Source organism: Chroicocephalus ridibundus, chromosome 4, assembly GCF_963924245.1.
Source record: "Chroicocephalus ridibundus chromosome 4, bChrRid1.1, whole genome shotgun sequence".
Taxonomy (NCBI): domain Eukaryota; kingdom Metazoa; phylum Chordata; class Aves; order Charadriiformes; family Laridae; genus Chroicocephalus; species Chroicocephalus ridibundus.
Window position 1 is genome coordinate 1,830,713 of NC_086287.1, and position 17,938 is coordinate 1,848,650.

General features: G+C 49.0%; 3 protein-coding genes across 4 annotated transcripts; all 3 read left to right on the forward strand.

The window, feature by feature from the left end:
- The first annotated feature begins 2,945 nt into the window (after positions 1 to 2,945).
- LOC134514970 (olfactory receptor 5J3-like) lies at positions 2,946 to 6,232 on the forward strand. Of its 2 annotated transcripts, XM_063333435.1 has the most exons (2): positions 2,991 to 3,902; positions 6,194 to 6,232. In XM_063333435.1, exons 1-2 carry the CDS (start codon positions 2,991 to 2,993, stop codon positions 6,230 to 6,232), a joined length of 951 nt encoding a protein of 316 aa, XP_063189505.1. The 2 variants fall into 2 exon arrangements, with proteins under 2 accessions (XP_063189506.1, XP_063189505.1); XM_063333436.1 differs by lacking the exon at positions 6,194 to 6,232 and having other exon boundaries at positions 2,946 to 3,929.
- A 2,620-nt stretch (positions 6,233 to 8,852) lies between these two features.
- LOC134514986 (olfactory receptor 8U3-like) lies at positions 8,853 to 9,833 on the forward strand. Its single transcript, XM_063333464.1, has one exon. The coding sequence runs from the start codon at positions 8,856 to 8,858 to the stop codon at positions 9,831 to 9,833; it is 978 nt and encodes a 325-aa protein (XP_063189534.1). The 5' UTR covers positions 8,853 to 8,855.
- Positions 9,834 to 14,326: 4,493 nt separating this feature from the next.
- On the forward strand, positions 14,327 to 15,274 carry LOC134514180 (olfactory receptor 8I2-like). Its single transcript, XM_063331589.1, has one exon. It carries the CDS (start codon positions 14,327 to 14,329, stop codon positions 15,272 to 15,274), a length of 948 nt encoding a protein of 315 aa, XP_063187659.1.
- Positions 15,275 to 17,938: the final 2,664 nt, after the last annotated feature.

The following is a 17,938-nucleotide window of genomic DNA, read 5'->3' on the forward strand; positions in this document are numbered from 1 at the left end:
AGAGCTGGATTAGCTCCATTCAAAATAGGAAGAGATGGATTTGATCTCGCGGTAGAGGTGGAGCAGCAAAATGACCTGGATCTCTGCTAAAGGGAGGGAAAAACGGGCAGCTCAGATATTCCTGGAAATATTTGGAGCATAAAAAATAAAAAAAAAAAAGATTAATGGGCGGTCTGTTAATCATGTTCTGACAGGTGGGTCCTGTATAGACCTCCCTCTTCTTACCCATCAGTAGTCTGGAAGCCTTTCAGGCTCATTCATCTCCTGGAGGCTCGGGTCAGCCTTCATCTCCCGTAATCCCAGCCATCTGCTCCAGGCACCCATCCGGAGCTAATTACCACAGCCTAAGCGGCTTGGAATAGTGATTTAAGATACTTGGAGTGAATTGCCCTTTGGATGCACCTTCTCACACCCTCCTTGATTTTCAGAGGGGCTTGTGAAGAATAATTTGGGCTCATTTGGATTCTGTCCCTTGAGGCTGCCAAGTGTCACAGCAGGTTATTGATATTTGTGACAATAATTAGCCCGGGGCTGCGCATAGCTAAGCCTTTATTAGCAGTTTAGATGGTTGTGATTCTCCTGGTTTCTCATTAAGAAGCCATCAGTATGCAACGATGATTCACTTCTTTTGGAGACCTGAGCTGTAGCCAAAGCCCTGACCAACCCTTGCTCCCCGAGGAGGGATGCCCGTTGCCCGCAAAGACCCGCAGAGAGAGGTATAAAAGCAACACGTTGCTGCGAGTGAAGCGCTTCATCCGACGAAAATATGCAGGAGGCTCTCAAAGGCTCAGGAGAGACTTGTTTGTCTGGAAGCGAGGAGGATGGCTCCGAGGGTTAGTCCCCCAGATTTACCGTCCAGACACCCCGAGCCTGTAGTGCCTTCCAAGGTGGCCGAGACCTTGCAGCTGGTAAGAGGTGACCCCCATCCACAGGCAGGTGTGACCCCGAAAGATTTTGATGGGTTCTGCTGGGACTACACCCTGCTCCGGTATAAATCACTGCAGCGGCTTTACCTTTGGGGAGGCTGCTCTGGTTTACACCAGGTTTGCTCCTCTGGGTTGGTTAAAGGAGGTGAAGTATTTCTGCTGGGATGCACTCCGGGATTTTGAATTCAAAAGACCAGAAATCATGGTGCTTGTGGTATGTTTAAGGAGCCCGGGAGAAGAAGAGAGGAGGGCGCTCTCAAGGACAGATTAACCCACCCACTGGCCCTGAAATAATGATATGGTCGCCTTAAAGAATAAAAAATCATTCTATAAAGAAATATTCAGCTGATGGAGAGTGGTTCTTCAATGAGTCTTCTGATCCTGGCGCTCACCTGGTGGGGTAAGGCTTTGATTCTCATCTTTAATCCTGTAAAAAATGTTTTATTCTGAACCTTCCAGTCACCAGGGATAGAAACCTGTTTTTTCATTAGGGCGAGGAGCTTAACCAGGAGCTTAAATTTAGAGTTAAACTGGAGTTGGGTGATGTTTTTGGCTCAGCACAGCTCCATGGTCTCATCCATGGTGTTGACTCCTCTTCCAGCTGAAGGGAGAGGCAGGAGTGCCCTAGGCACCAGGAAGCCAAGCTGTGCCACCATCAGGCTCCCTCTTGGAAGGTTTTCCTCCTCAGCTGGCATCTTAAACCAGGAATTTCTCACTCCGGCTCTTTTTTTCCCCTTGACCGTTCCCCTCCATCATGCCTTCTGCCGATGCCCCCGCCATACCTTGCGTTCACCCGGAGACGAGGTGCAATTCGCGGTCGGATGCTGCTGTTTGCGCACACCGGGGAGGGCACCAGGTGTGATTTGTATATTCCAGGACACTGTGGATCCCACTTTTGTCTGGGTTTAGTCGCCGCGTTACAGCTGGTTCATGCTCATAAACACTCACAGCTGCCTCCTGACGCCTGAATCACCTCCGTACACCAGGTTTCATCTCCCAGTCCACTTCTGGAAATACAAGGCGTGATTAAAGTCATCGGCACGCCGTGGCGGTTGGTGGTCCCTTCCCGTGGGCTGCGGCAGCAGGGCGAGGGATGCGATGGGATGGGTCATTGAAAGGCTGATCCGTCATTTGTGAAACCCACATGAACCCTTTATGCAGGGGACCCCCAGCCCCAGCGCCTTTGCTCTGCATGCCATGGGGAAATCCAGACGGATTTTATGGTGTTTAGTCTCTCAATCGTATATTCTCTAAATCACACAGAGGAAATGTTTGGTGCTTACCCCGGTTCAAAATAACAGGTTCAGACCCAAATTTCGCCCATGGTCCCCCTGACTTCACCTCCCCAAGGTTTCTGAAAGTGTAATGTTAAACTCCTCATGTCTTGAATGAATTTTAGGATCATGCAAAACTCCCTTCCTCTCTCCTTGCCCACCTGCCAGCAAATGAAAGGTGTTTTTCTTCACTGCAGTGTCTTTTCCCAAACCAATGAAAGCAAGCTACGCTATTTTTACATTTAGCCCAAACTATTACAACTATAGGCAGAGCTCTCTGGTTCTGGGCACCTGATGATTGGTTTGAAATGGGGAGGAAGGGAAAAAATGGGGAGAAAAACTTAATCAGGGGAGGTCGAGGGCTGAGCTGTTGGTTTGGTCTGTGTCACCTGCGTCCCTATCTGCTGCCGTATCCATCAATCTCATCAAACTGTAGGTACCAAACTGGGACTCTGAGATACAAGTGAACCTGCCCGAAGGTCTGCCCACAGATGGAAAGCCAGAGACCCTCGGCAGTGACTCGCTGCAGGTGGGGAAGATGTCTGGGAAAGCTGGGATGCTCTCCCTTCAGAAGAAACCTCCTCTTGCCTTAGACCATAAAGGGCGACAAGCCCGGAGCAGATGTCCACAGCACAGTCCATCCCACTCGAGCTCCCTAGAAACGCGTGGGCTGGGTGCGCAGGGTGTAAATTATCAATTTATCCCATTTCAGTTCAAATAAATAAAGGCAAGGTTTCCACTCTCCTGTATTTTCAGGCTCTCTCCTTCCTTGGTAGACACGAAGCCCTGAATGGCAGAGCAGAATCACACCTCGGTGACAGAATTCATTATCGAGGGCCTGAGTGACCAAGCAGAGATGAAGGTGGCCCTCTTTGTGCTGTTGCTGCTCATCTATGCCGTCACCCTTCTGGGCAACCTGGGGATAATCGTGGTCATCCGAAGTGACCCACGGCTCCACACGTCCATGTACTTCTTCCTTGGCAGCCTCTCCGTTGTTGACATTTGCTTCTCCTCTGTGGTTGCCCCCAGGACCTTGGTGAACTTTCTGTCAGAGAGGAAGACCATTTCCTTCGCTGGCTGCATGGGCCAAGCCTTCTTCTACATCATCTTCGTGACAACTGAGTGTTTCCTGCTGGCCGTCATGGCATACGACCGGTACGTTGCCATCTGTAACCCCCTGCTCTACTCCTCTGTTATGACTCGGAGGTTGTGCACGTGGCTGGTGGTGGGGTCCTACATCGGAGGTGTCCTGAACTCCATCATACAGATGACCTTCATCATCAGGCTGCCCTTCTGCAGCTCCAATGTCATCAACCACTTCTTCTGCGACGTTCCTCCCCTCCTGGCTCTGTCCTGTGCCAGCACCTACATCAATGAGATGATCCTCTTCTCCTTGGCTGGCATCATTGAGCTCAGCACCATCTCCACCATCCTGGTCTCCTACATCTTCATCTCCTTTGCCATCCTGAGGATCCGCTCAGCTGAAGGCAGGCAAAAAGCCTTCTCCACCTGCGCGTCCCACCTGACAGCAGTGACCATGTTGTATGGGACGACAATCTTCATGTATTTACGCCCCAGCTCTAGCTACTCCCTGAATACTGACAAAGTGGTCTCCGTCTTCTACACGGTGGTGATCCCCATGCTGAACCCCCTCATCTACAGCCTGAGGAACCAGGAGGTGAAGGATGCTCTGAGGAGAACAGCAGAAAGAATCACAGTCAGGCTCTGAACCCTCCTCAATAAAAACCCGATACGGGATTTCTCTCGGAGGCTGTGGAGCCTCCACCCATGGAGACGTTCAGAAGTTGCCTGGAGGAGACCAGGAGCAACCTGGTGTTCCTGTGAAATCGGCTCTGCTTTGAGTTGGACATAATTTTTGATCAGAAGGGACATCTAGGAGCTCTCTGGTCCTATGAACAGCAAGTTGTACACATGTATACATATACGTGTGTGTGTATATAGAAAAATACAATATTAAATGCATATTATACTATATATTTATATATAATGCAATATTTTCCTATGTTAAATGCGTTACTGATTTTTCTTGTCGCTCCTTAGCCTCAACGTAGCTGAAATACCTGCTCAGTAAACGAAGGGGTAGGGGACATGCCATTTCTACAGTTTTTTGTAGAAAAATGGCTACACCGGCGAAATGCCAAATCATTTCCCGGGCAGCATTGGGCATTCGGGCTCTCAATGATTTATGGGCTGGGTCGGGGAGGCAGCTCCTGTGAAAAGCTCTTTTTAGGAAAGACAAGATCGAAATGGATAAACTTTGACGTTTTAATGCGGTTAGGGGGTAATGGCATACGGTGAATAAGCCAAGTGAATGAAATATAAATTCTTAAATAGCTCTGTCTTTGAAACTGGGCTGCTGAGTTAAATTGCAGGGTTAAATTAATCTTCGTCACTTCTCTTTAGGCAACCACAGAACTTTGTCTTTTTGTTCTTCCCCCCCCCCCCCCAATTGCTGCCTTTCAAAGCCTTGAAACAAAGCTCTAATTAGTTTTCTAATTTATGCCCGTGGCGGTTTGTTAAAAACAAAGACAATAATATCGTCAGTAGAGTTGGCATCCAGAGATTTGCGCTTCGGCGTGAAGCGGTGGGGAAAAGGAATTGGGAAAAAAAAAAGGGGAAAAAAAAAAAAAGAAAAAAAATGCACAGCACCCTGAAACAGAAGAAAATAACGAGGGTAATAAAAATAACAAGTCTTTATTTCTTATGCGAGAAGCAACTCGTGCCAGAAATCGCAGCTCCCCCCTTTCCCCAACTTGTGGTTGCTGTGAAAATGCAATGCCACCAGGGGGAAGAGTAACCACAATATTTTCACCCTCCCTACACCAGCCCTACAAACTTTGATATTTCTTTATCATTTCGTCACTTGGAGGTAAGAGATGTCCCTGCAACGGCGTCTTAACAAGCTCCTCTGGGGGGGCACTGGGAGACGATGGGCTGGGACGGGGGAGGCTCGGCTGGGTCCTGGGTGAGGATTTTCCACCCACCCGCACTTGAGCTGAGCTGTATTGCCAAAAATAGTCTCTAACACAGCGAAAAATAACCCAAACAGTGATATGACCCCTGGCGGGCAACTAAAACTTCAATTTTTCATTATTATTTTTGGATGCTAAAGCCTGACGCTGACTCTTCCTGTTGCCGGGCTCGATGGTGTACAGATATCCCTCTTCTTTAGATGCCCCTTTCCTTCTCAAAAGTCGCATTTCACCCACTTCCAAATAAAATCCAGGCCTGTTTATACGTGAACGACTTATTTTTGTTCCTCCTATCTACTTTTATGCTCTGCTGTCATCCTCGAGAGATGCGAAAAGACCGTAACAGAATTTCCGATATCAAAAGGGAGCGACGGAAGGGGAAACGCTAAATAAGCGGCCAGAAAAATACCGACGGGGATTTCTTATCCATCGTCACCACCTATTGGACATTGTTGGAAATATCTGCTCCTTTTTATTTTAGAGGCAACCTTTTTTTTATGTGCTAGTAAGCCTCGGGCGGCTGAATGGCTTGTCCTTGTTCAGGAAACCGGGAAATAGCGTATAAATAAACCAAGACCATCATCTCGCCGCTACAGTCGGCTCGGCCCATTTAGAGCATTTATTTTCTCGGCGTCGGCTCCTAAGCCTGTGAAAAATGAAGGGGCAACGTCGGGCGTTTGAACAGGCTTCTGCCCAACTTCCCCTCGCACTTAGAAACAGTGCTTTAATCTCCTTTTCTTTCTTTTTTTCCTAATGCAATTCCCGGGTGAGGCTTCAGGTTGTATGAAATCTAGATTATCGAGGTCGCCCTATGAATTATTTTATTCTCATATTTGGTATATTGCTCATATATTGCTAACCATACGCAACTAGGAGCGATAATTCCCAGTATTTTAAGTTATTACCTCCTCCATCACTTGTTTCCTACAGCTCACCCTCAGAAAGGGTCCCTACAGCACATCTTCACTCCTGACAAAGCTATCCCGGATTTTACAATAAGGGGAAATTAAAATATATAGAGAGTGAGCTGAACTTTTAGCCCATGTAGGTGAAGAATTTCATTTTTCATTGTTGAATTATGTAAATCACGTCCGTCATTACCTAAATAATCCCAGGTGAGCAGCTGCCCTCAGTGCTCTCGGGCGATGAATTAACTGGATGAGACTCCCTATATAATTACCTGGTTCCTGGGTGACCGTGGTGGATTCATCCTGGTGACCTTCATGCGGAAGACACCCACCCACCCTTCCCTATGGAACGCCGGGGGCTAGGTGGAAAAAAATAGGGTCATTCCCTACTTTTGGAGCAGATGAAGAGATGACTTTTGTCCTTTCCTGGAAGGTAAAGGTGCAGTCACCTCTCGTCTTTAGGAGCCAAGTCCAGCTAGAGTTTCTGATTGAAAAACAAAGGCAGATACATCAAAATTAAAATTAAAGCTTTTTTTTTCAGCATAAACTGAGGAAAGGAAATGCTGGATTTCTCATCGCGTGCAGTCTACACTGAAGGTGGAATGCCTCCAAGAAGAGCTACGCTGGGAAAAAAGCAGAGGTTTTGGGTACAATTATTGCAGATGGGGCAGGAACTGCAATATACCCTTTCAGGAATTTTTTTTTTTTTTTTAGGATGTATAAAACTATTGAAGGCAACATTTTTGAGTTGCTTTTGTTCAAATAACACCTTCTGGGGTCATTAATTTAAGAAAAACCCATCGGCTATAGCTTGACCAAGTGGAGGGTCTCGGGACCCCTCTGGGCTTGGCGGGGGCTGACACTCCCTGGGGGTTAAGACCTTGTTCCCCGACTCATTTTAACCCCAGTTCAATGAATACGGCGAAGGGCAAAGCTCTGGAAGCGTGGGTTGCATGGCAGAAGACGCGGTGTACCTTTCCAGCTGGAGCGGGAAACCATCTCATTAATGAGGCTTTTCTTCATTCACTAGATAATTTGGGCTGTAGGACTCTTAAAACCCCAGCTAACCAAACCGAGTATTTTAGCTCCATAGATCTGGCACCTCCCCCCTGTTTCCACACCGAGATTTTGAGGACAACGTCCACCACGCGAGCAGGCTAATTGCTGTTTAACTAGGAGGACGCGTTGGTCTCGGCGGCGGCTGGTCTTTCTCCTGTCCGTAAAGTCATGAGTTAAATCTAACGTCAGGCTGCTTGGTGAGCCCTCGGGCAGCTTGTGGGAAGGTCTTGTGCTGGCTTGCCCAAGAGATGCAAGATCTTCCCCAATCTGAGTAGGAAAGCAGGTGTCGCAAATGAAGCTCCTTCCCCCAGGAGGACGAGGATCAATATTCGGGGCTTTGCTGGCAGTTATTTAGCAGAGCGTGGACCAGCCACCTGGCTGTCAGCATGAATCATATCTCGCCCGAGGCAGCGAGGTGTGGGGTTTTAATTTGATTTATCTCCATTGCAGTCAATGTCTTCCAGCTGGAGGGAGATGTGATTCCCGGCGCGCAGCTCCCATGCACGGCACAAGCCTTATCCACCTCCTGGGTATCATGTCTACACCTTGGATGGCTCCACACAAGGCGGTTGGCTTGTCAGGTAAGAAAAGGTAAGGGTGAGCCTTAGTTAATTGTGAAATTCGGGTCAATTCTCCAACGGCAGTAGATGTCTGCATCCAGGTGGATGGATGCTGCCTCTGGGGGAGGATGCAGCTCCGGACCCAAACAGCTCGATTTTCATTATTTGTAGTTCGTCATCCGGCGCCAGGCGAATGTCTCAGACTCCGCTTCGCCCCCGGCATCTCTACGCGGGCGGCCAAAAGCAGCTCGAAATCGCCGTTAGTAACACCGGGGGAGTCAGACACGCCGCTCACAGGACATCTGAAATGAGAGGTCTGGATCCGCAGGGGAACCTCACCCCTTCACCAAAGGGGTCATCAAATAATTATGACTTCTGAGGTTGGATCTGCCTGTCAGAGGCCGGGCAGCACGCGCTCTTGCTTTGCTCTCCCGTGTAACTCTGTCAAGCGATGATTAATGTCATCCAGGAAAAATCGATGTTTATTTATCCCGTCTGTCGTAAAGCGTAATTTTTAGGAGCTGCTGATTTCTCTCGGGCGAGCAGGGAGCCCCAGCCTGAACTTACCTTTTATCTCCAAGTTAGGCACCGCTTCTAAAGCAAAGCGAGGTGAGACAAATCCTGGCTCTTAATACTCCACCGTCCCACACGAGGCAAAATTACGCTGAGGAAAGCCGCATTTTCCAGTGCTTTCACCTAAAAGACACCTTCCCGGGACGCAGGGAACAGGTGTTTATTCCTCACGTACTCACGCTGAACTGGGAGCACTCAAAAGATGAGCAATAATTTCATTTTCCCAGCAGTTATTGTGAAAATCAGGGGCCGCCGTGTGTAAACGGCTTGAGAGAAACCGTGAGAAAGCTCTGCAATTTATTTACGCTTTATTGTGGTACGGCGTTGCCCTCCTTCCTCGCCTTAAAATATCCGCCCACTTCCAAGTGCGCTGCCGGCGGCTGTACGAGCTGAACGGGAGATCGGCCTCGGGAACTTGACTTTTTCCTCTCTCAGTTTCCCGTATACTGACTTAAATTGGGGTAACCGCTTGATAGATGAAAATTGGCATTCTTCACTTTATTGACAGATGCCATTAGGCGTTTGAAAGACATCAAGCAGCTGAACTGCTTATATAGTCAATATGGTTGAAGGTAATTATACATTCGCGTCTGAGTTTGTTCTCCTGGGCTTCACGAACCGAGAAGACCTGCAGGTGACGTGCTTTGTCTTATTCCTTGCCATCTATGTGGTCACCCTAATAGGAAATCTGGGAGTAATTATATTAATCCGAATCGATTCGTGCCTACACACCCCCATGTACTTCTTCCTAAGCCACTTGTCTCTCCTGGATGTCTGCTACTCCTCCACCATCATCCCTCAAACCTTGCTGAATTTTTTAGTGGAGAAGAAGGTAATTTCCTTCGTTAGGTGTGCCACTCAGCTCTTCTCCTTTGCGACCTGTGCCACCACCGAGTGCTACGTGCTGGCTGCCATGGCTTACGATCGCTACGTGGCCGTTTGTAACCCCCTGCTCTACCCTGTGGTCATGTCCCAGAGGCTTTGCATTAGGATGTTGGCTGGTGCCTACTTAGCTGGTGTGATCAGCTCCACCATACACACAGTTTCCATATTTCGTCTCCCATTCTGCCGGTCCAAGAGGATCAATCACTTCTTCTGCGATGGACCACCACTGCTAGCCCTCTCCTGCTCTGACACCCATGTCAACGAGGCGATGCTTTCCGCCATGGTGGGGTTCAACGTGCTAAGCACCACGGTCTTCATCCTAATGTCCTACCTTTTGGTCCTCTCCACCGTGTTGAGGCTCCGCTCCACGGCTGGTCGGCTCAAAGCCTTCTCCACCTGTGCCTCTCACTTGGTCTCCATCGCTTTGTACTACGGCAGCTCCCTCTTCACGTACTTGAGCCCAGGCTCCTTGGGGGGCAGACGCTCCTTGGAGCATGACAAGGTGGGCTCCGTGCTGTACTCCGTTGCAGTCCCCATGCTGAACCCGCTCATCTACAGCCTAAGAAACATGGACATGAAGAACGCCATGAGGAAAGCAAAAGGTAGAGTCCTCTCCTCCTTTTCTATCCACGGTTCCTGGTCAGCTGAAAGGTGAGGGCTACCCTGCCATGGTGAGGAGGGTTAGATACGGCACCTTCAAGAAGCAGGGACTAAACGCACCTGGAAGCAGGACACTCGGAAAATGCGTTTCTCCTTGAACCAAGGCTACGCGTTGTGCAAGGAGGCAAAAGACTTTCCCCAAGTGGAGCCTGAGACTTGACAGTGACCGTGTATTGGGCAGAAAGTTGTCATCCACGGTAAATGTTACTTAATTACGACTTAAAATAAACATTATTTATTATTTAAATATTGAAAAAAAAAAAATCAACTTAATTTCAGGTTTCAGAGAGCAAAAGGGAAAACCCAGGTGGCGGCTTTGCCCTGCCAACATCAAACCGGGCAGTGTCTGATCTCTCACGTTTTACATTAATGAACGTCCTCTGGTGGTGCTCCTGGGATTAGGGTGCTGTTAACCGCATTTTCCAGGAGTTTTAGGTCTATGCCACAAAGCGGGGTCGTGTGAAATAACGCTGTGATGGTGTGTTGGTCATCAAAGCACTCATGGTAAATGGGGAGAAGTCATATTTGAGCCTCTGCTCTGCGAGGAATTTAATTAGGCGCATAAAGGGCCGGAGGGAGGGTGGGTGGGAGGATTTTGGGTTTTCCTTTGCCCCCAGCAGCCAAGGTGCTGGTGGTCTGGGGTCGTCTTATGATGGAGATGGAGCAAGCGCAGTACCCAGCTGCCTGCATCTGGGATTTCACGCTCCATTATTCACCCTGCGGTCGCACACTCTACCCAAGCAGGCAGCCTTCGTGGATTATTTTGCCTTCTACCTGTTTTTTTTTTAATAATCTTTAAATATCTCGCTTTTTTTTTTTTGCCCTAAAGTTGAGGGAGATCTATTTTTCCCCCTCTATTATGTTACTTTTCCCGCTTCACAAGCCTTGGTTTCAGCCCACTACCAAATGAGGCAGAAAGAAATTAAAAAACACGGGGAAATCCTTTTATGCCCACCCCCGGTGCCTCTCCAGGAGTAATAGTCTGGTGCCTTCCAGCAGAAAAACAAATCTACATTACAAACATCTAAAGACATCCATATACTTCTCCATCTTGCTTCCCCACACTTTCATAGCTCGGCGTTCTCTTCCACCTGCCCCATCCTTGGTGTTTCCTAAATGTCTGGGACAAAATTATCACTTAATATTTGTACTGAGGGTTTTATCGTGTCTCTTCATCATAGAATCATAGAATGTGTTGGGGTGGAAGGGACCTCTAAAGGCCATCTAGTCCAACCCCTCTGCAGTGAGCAGGGACATCTTCAACTACATCAGGTTGCTCAGAGCCTCATCCAGCCTGGCCTTGAAGGTCTCCAGGGATGGGGCCTCCACCCCCTCTCTGGGCAACCTGGGCCAGTGTCTCACCACCCTCAGTGTAAAGAACTTCTTCCTAATGTCTGATCTAAACCTCCCTGCTCTAGTTTAAACCATTCCCCCTTGTCCTATGGCTACATGCCCTTGCAAACAGCCCCTCCCCAGCTTTCCTGGAGCCCCTTGAGGGCCTGGAAGGGGCTGGAAGGTCTCCCTGGAGCCTTCTCTTCTCCAGGCTGAACCCCCCCAGCTCTCTCAGCCTGTCAATCTAGCAGAAGCTTTCAGGAAACACTGGCACTCAGGATTCATCGGAACAAAACTGGTAAATGTGAGTTAATTCTGTTATATCTTCAAAGCAGCGGTGTAAAATGATGCTTTGGAGCGAACCGTTGCGCAGTCACCGGTAAAGCGTATGGAAATAAATATTTGGAGACGACTCCCCGTGGCCACGCTCAAACCATTCGTACAGCGGACGCTCCGTTAGGTTTGTTTCAGGGAAATTCTTGGCTGTGAGGGTGGTGAGCCCCTGGCCCAGGTTGCCCAGAGAAGCTGTGGCTGCCCCATCCCTGGAGGGGTTCAAGGCCAGGTTGGACGGGGCTTGGAGCAACCTGGGCTGGTGGGAGGTGTCCCTGCCCAGGGCAGGGGGTGGCACTGGGTGGGCTTCAAGGTCCCTTCCCACCCAAACCATTCTATGATCTATTATCCTATGTTGTCGTCATCCCTCAATGCAGCATCAGCTCATCCTTCAGGTCGCCTTGTTGGTAGCAATGGGCTTTTTTTTCAACACAGAACTTTGCGACAGTTGGATAAATAACAAACAAACTTGTCCTCCTGCGAGACCAGGTGGTGGCACGGGCAGGTCCCTCCAGGAGAGCTGCTCTGGAGGCCTTGGCGCAGCCAGGAAGGTTTGGGCAGGCAGGGAATTGGCAGGGGCTTTTGCTGAGCGGGTCGAAATAATTATCAGCTGGAGGAAGGTCTTGAGGGAGAGCGGCCTGTGCAGACACCCGGGATAAAACCCATCTGCCGGCCAGCCCGGGCGACCCACTCCGGAGCATGTCCCCATCTACCAGCGCTCCCACCCGTCGGATGGGCTGCTCGAGGGGCTGCAGGCACCGCGTCTTTTCAGCCAAACAGGTAAAAAACGGGTTTGAGGTTTCCCGTTGGTGACCCATGTCGTGCTGCCTCTCCCGTGCCTGAAAGCGTTTGTAGGTGCCGGGGGGTACAAGAAAGACTCATCCCGGTGCTTCTCTGCTCTCTGTCTTAGCCCTTAATCCACGACAAATTCCACGCTTTGCATCCCCTGTGACTCGACTGATTTCTCTCTTTAGCTGTTTCTGTACAGGGTTGGAAAATGGAGGGTTGGACTAGATGACCTTTAAAGGTTCCTTCCAACCCAACACATTCTATGATTCTATGATTCTATACCTCGTATTGCAAAAAAAATACATTAATATTGATCAACACCTGAAAAAAATGGGCAGCAGCCCCTTTTTTTAGCGGCTGGACTTGGCGTAAGAAGTTACGAGGAGCAGATCTTTTTATTTATTTCATGTTACAGCAGTAGTTTTCTTTTTTTTTTTTTTTTTTAAATTTCTGCATTCAAATGATCAATTGGGAAACCTAAACCGGGAAAAAAACCCCAAAAAAACAACCAGAAGCCTAATTACTGTTCCTGTTTTGCTCATAGGATTGAAGCCTCCTGCATTTCTGCTGAGAGCAAATTGAGAATAAAAGCTTCTGCTCTGTGACGTCCTGCAGCACGGGCTCATGCTCCCACGTAGCTCCGTCTGCACTTGGCAAGGTTTTTAGATGTTTTTATTATTGAAAATAGCTTATTTGCTATTTAAATATTTAAAAATATTTAGCTGCTTCTTAACCTTGAAGCTGTTTTAAGAGATGATTGTCCTCTCCGGGGCTGGAAGTTCACGTAGGAGCTGGTCACCCCAGGTTGACCCCCACGGGATGGAAACAGGCGCTTCTGGGACACAAACCTTTAAATGATGAAATTGCTGCCAACAGAGAGAAACGCACGTTTTGAGGGTACGAGTCCTCCAGACAGCGCTACAACTCCGTCTCCATTGCCAAGCAACTTTGACCAAGAAGATTGGAGGTCTGTGGAGGAAAACGAGTGGTGCCGGAACTTAATTACCCTCCTGCCCTCGCTTCAGCCTTCTGTATTTTATTAATTCAGCCAATTCCGGGGAAGCGGATGCTGTTTCATGGCCGGGATGTACCGGTGCAGCCAGAGCCAAAGGAATTCCATCCGTGATCTCCAAGAGCATCCATGGCATGAACCTGAGTGCCCTACCAGGGCGTAGGAGGTTTGCTTGAAAAACACGCTCCTGACGCCATCTACAACTGATTTTGGGAGTTTTTTGTCTGAGATGGAGGCATCTGTAGATGGATCTTCCATCAGATAACTCATCTGCAGAGGGGCTGAGTGGGGGAGATGGGAACATCCAAGCCAAAGCTTTAAAAAATTTGGTTTATATATAATATATTTTAATTTTTAGTATTATTATGTAGATAATTGAGTTGGTCATAGACTCACGGGAATCATGGCAGAGGCAATACCACCGCTCCGGCTCCGACCCAGCACACGTGGGGATTTTTCTTCAAAAGCAGAAAAACTGAGAAATTAAAAAAAAAAAAAAAACAAAACAAAGAACAACCTAAACAATTTCAAGCGCACAGCTTTGTTTCATGATGAAAAGGCTGCACCAGAATTACTGGGGCCGCAGAAAAGCTCCGATCCAGTCTGAAAAAGGAAAAAAGAAAGAAAGGAAAAAAATATCCTTAAAATTTCCAGGAATCGATGGTGAGAACCTGAATTTTGCCTGTTTTGGATTGTGTTTATTGGACTTCATTTTTTTACACTGGAATGAACATTTTGACAATTCTTAAGCGTATCATTGGTACAGCGTAAATAAATCACGGTAGAATTAGTCTCCTTTAATATACGACTACGTAATTGGCTCCTTCCCCTGTTTGACTTTGAAGCTCGGGTTAAAGGCAGAAACGCAGTTGCCTTGTATTTTTCTAAAAAAAACAACCAACCCCACCATTTTCTATTGCGCTTACTTTATGGATTAAACTCTGATGTTTCCACAGTATTTCTCTCTGCGGGGTTTATTTCACGGATTCGTTTTAGTTCTCTCCAATTTCATCTAACTCGTAGAAATGGCGGATGGAGAAAACCTCACTGTTTTGTCCGGCTTCATCCTCTTGGGCTTCTCCGACGCCCCAGAGCTACAAACCACCATCTTCACAATTTTCTTATCCCTGTATATTTTAACGGTGCTGGGGAACCTGATGATGATCCTGCTGATCAACGCTGACCCCCAGCTCCACACCCCCATGTATTTCTTCCTGACACACTTATCCTTCATCGATTTTTGCCTTTCCTCCACCATCGTCCCGAAGGCGCTGGAGACCTTCCTGCTGGGGAGAAGCCACATCTCGTTTTTGGGTTGCTTCACCCAGATATATTTTTTCATTGCTCTGATCACCTGCGAGTGCTTCCTCCTGGGGGTGATGGCTTACGACCGATACACGGCCGTGTGCCGGCCGCTGCTTTACGTCACCACCATGTCCAGGGCTCATTGCTACGGCATGATGGTGTTGGTCTACACCGCCGGCTTCCTCACCTCCCTGCTGCACACCGTCCTGGTGGGGAGGTTGTCCTTCTGCCGGGCCAGGAGCATCAACCACTTCTTCTGCGAGCTGCCCACCCTCCTGCAGCTCTCCTGCTCGGACACCCGCGCCAACGAGGTCCTGCAGGCTTCCGGTGCCGGGTTTAACATTGTGGGCTCTGTCCTGATGATCCTGCTTTCCTACGCCTACATCCTCCACACCATCCTGCACATCCCTTTGGCCAAGAGGAGGCTTAAAGCTTTCTCTACCTGCGCCTCCCACCTGGCCGCCATCACCGTCTTCTACGCGCCGGGGATGCTCGCCTACATCCAGCCTCACAAGGTCGGAGATCGCGACAAGCTGATTTCGGTGTGTTACACCCTCCTGACCCCCACCCTCAACCCCCTCATCTACAGCCTGAGGAACAGCGAGGTGAAGGGGGCCCTGAGGAGGCTGCGGGGGCGAAAGCTGGCGCTGCGTCTGAGCAGGCTTTGAAAACCCTCGTCGGAGATAACGAAGGAATAAGAGTTATCGGTCATTACGGCTCTGCTTACAGACCGGGAGACCACGCAGCAAGTTCAGGGTACGGAGAACTAGCATAACGAATCGCTCTCTTCAAACCACTTTGATTTATTTTAATCATGGCGTGAGCCTTCAATAATTAATCAGAATATTTTCTAGCAAAACTGAGACAGTACCGCGATGTTTTGTGTCTAAATTGTGTTACATGAAAATGTTGCCCACAAAAAGGATGCTCAAATAGGAGGGAAACAGTTACTAATATTTCCATTGCCCACTTGATAATAATTTTTCCCAAAGGAGCTTGAAGATCTGAGGATCTGTTAAAGTCAGTGATATACAGAGAGCTGTAACGTGGCCAGAGGCGACCCTGACAAGAGGGGTACACTTATCCACCGTAAGTGACCTGGTGAGAGCAGGGTGGAATGTGATCATCCAGGTCAAGGTCCAGCTGTGACCTCAGACGTAATTTCTGACCAACGTATGGAAGAACCGTCAGAAGGTACAAAGCCATGGTGTTGTCTCCGGGGACCCGGCACTGTGCTAATGACCTGTCCTGGGCACACGTAGGTTAGCACGTTGCCAGAAGCATGTCCCAACCGAGATCTTCCCGGGAAGATCCTCGGTTTTCTGTCGATCCGTGTCTATTTTCCATGTGGGCCGATCAACAAGAGGTCCGTGCTTTGTGTGGTAATCGTGGAACCGCATTTGACTGAGTTACGACTCTTCTGTACGTCATTGCACGGTTGAGGTGGAAGATGCTCAAAAGAAAACAGTAGACAAAGGTTTTTTAACATTTAATCGAGACGGGCCTTTTATGTTTAATGAACTATACAATTTCTGGAAGAAAGTGTAGCTTGTACAATGATGAAGTGAATAAATCTTATGTTTTAAAATAAACAACCTCATAAACCGCGGCCTTCCTAAAAGAACTGTAGTGAATAATGAACGAATGCAATGGCAGCCCGTTAAAACCAGCTTTAAGCGGGCATGAAATGAAATGCTATACAGTTTTTATCAAAGTTTCTGATGGAGTTTTCATGAAAAGTAGAGGCATTCGGACAATTTCCCTGAGAAAGAGAGAATGTGACACCTGAAGCGCCTTATTCTGCATACCAGAAGGAGGAATGAGAGTCGTTAACACACAGCAGAGGAGCTCATCGTTCCTTTCTGCTCCATCCTTCCATCCTCTGTGTGTAGGGATACATCAGAGAAGGCTGGATGCGGCGTGGTGACTGGGTTTAGGGCACTGGGTAGGGAAAAACCCCCCAGTTCCCCTCTTCCCCAGCCATCAGGGAGTGCAACGATGGTAATCGCCACGGCCAGCCTCAGCTGGGGCCTCCACCCACAACCCTCTGCCCAGGGCTCGGGCACTATTTAAGCTCAGCCCGGGGTCTTTAACTACTTTCAGAGCTGTGCTTGGTCTTGGTCTTTAGTCTTCCCTGGCTTGAATTTGGCCCTGGGTTTCCCCTGGGCGACGGGTGGGAGCTGTGGGACCATCCCCTGCAGGTGAGGCTGTTGCCCGCCCTGCGTCGTGGCCACCTTCAGCTCCCAGTTTGCCTTCCCTTAGGGAGTAACTGGTCCCTGCTGCTCCCTGAGCCACGGTGCATCACGCGAGTAGCGCGAACAGCTCTTCATGTCAGGTGAGACCCTCTAGCGTCCAAGCTGAGGATAAGGCAAGCTGTTATGAAAGGTAAGTGTTATAAAAGTCTCTTCCCCGCCTTTCTGTGGCTGTCTCTTAAGAAAAAACATCCCCTGCTCGGCCGCGTGCTCCAGGTGGATTGTATTTTATTCTATATTAGGTACCTGCAATGTAGAACTCTTACATCTGAGCGAAAAAGCCAAAGTTTGGATTATTGGTAGAACAATACAGCGGGTGCGCTTAGGTCGTGATTTCGGCGGCCACCTAAAAGAAATCCTTCTAGGAGTATTTAACCTGTATTTTAGCTATGGAAGAACAATGTCCGGAACACCTTGGAGGCAGCCATGTGAATGTCAAGGGGCAGATGGACCCCCCCTCTTCCCTCTCCGGAGACCTGGCATCCCTTAGTGCTCCAGGTCTCTAAGAGGTTGCAGCCAGCCCTCTCTGCTTTGGAGACCAGGAGGTTCTGCCGCATCCCTCAGGGGCACCTTCTTAGCGGCTCCCTGGGGGAGGGGGCGGCTGGGAGGAAATCTCATTCACAACAGCCCCATGATGAGAAAATAGGGGGGGGGGGTGGAAATACTTCTCCACGGGTAGGTACATTCAGTCAAGGTAAACTCCTCACCAACGGGGAGAAATACCCCTCCCAGCTGCTGCTACGTCTCCTCCTAAAGCAGACACAGGTCGGAGGGTGCTGGTTTTCCTCCCGCAGGACAAGCCTGGCTGAGTTTGGCGTCTTCGCAGCCGTGGGAGGCGAGGTGTAGGATGGGATCCACGCGGGTGGCTGGGAGCGGGTGTCGGGTACAGGCGGAGACAACCCGGGGCTTTCATTCCCCCACGGGGATAAAAGTGCCTGGGAGTTCAGCAGGAAAATATCCCAGCTGCTGGGGTGGAAGTGCCCTCCGGACAGGGCTGCGGTGCGAGGCTCTGCTCACGCAACCCTTTAGCACCTTCCCAATGCCGGATCCCAGCGCGTACTGCCCTCAGTGGCTTCTGCT

Bases quoted from the DNA above. Each gene is read 5' to 3' on its own strand.
- LOC134514970 (XM_063333435.1), top strand. From the start codon at position 2,991: ATGGCAGAGCAGAATCACACCTCGGTGACAGAATTCATTATCGAGGGC. The intron at 3,903-6,193 runs GCAGAAAGAATC...TTTTACAATAAG, and splicing joins AGGATGCTCTGAGGAGAACA to GGGAAATTAAAATATATAGA.
- LOC134514986 (XM_063333464.1), top strand. From the start codon at position 8,856: ATGGTTGAAGGTAATTATACATTCGCGTCTGAGTTTGTTCTCCTGGGC.
- LOC134514180 (XM_063331589.1), top strand. From the start codon at position 14,327: ATGGCGGATGGAGAAAACCTCACTGTTTTGTCCGGCTTCATCCTCTTG.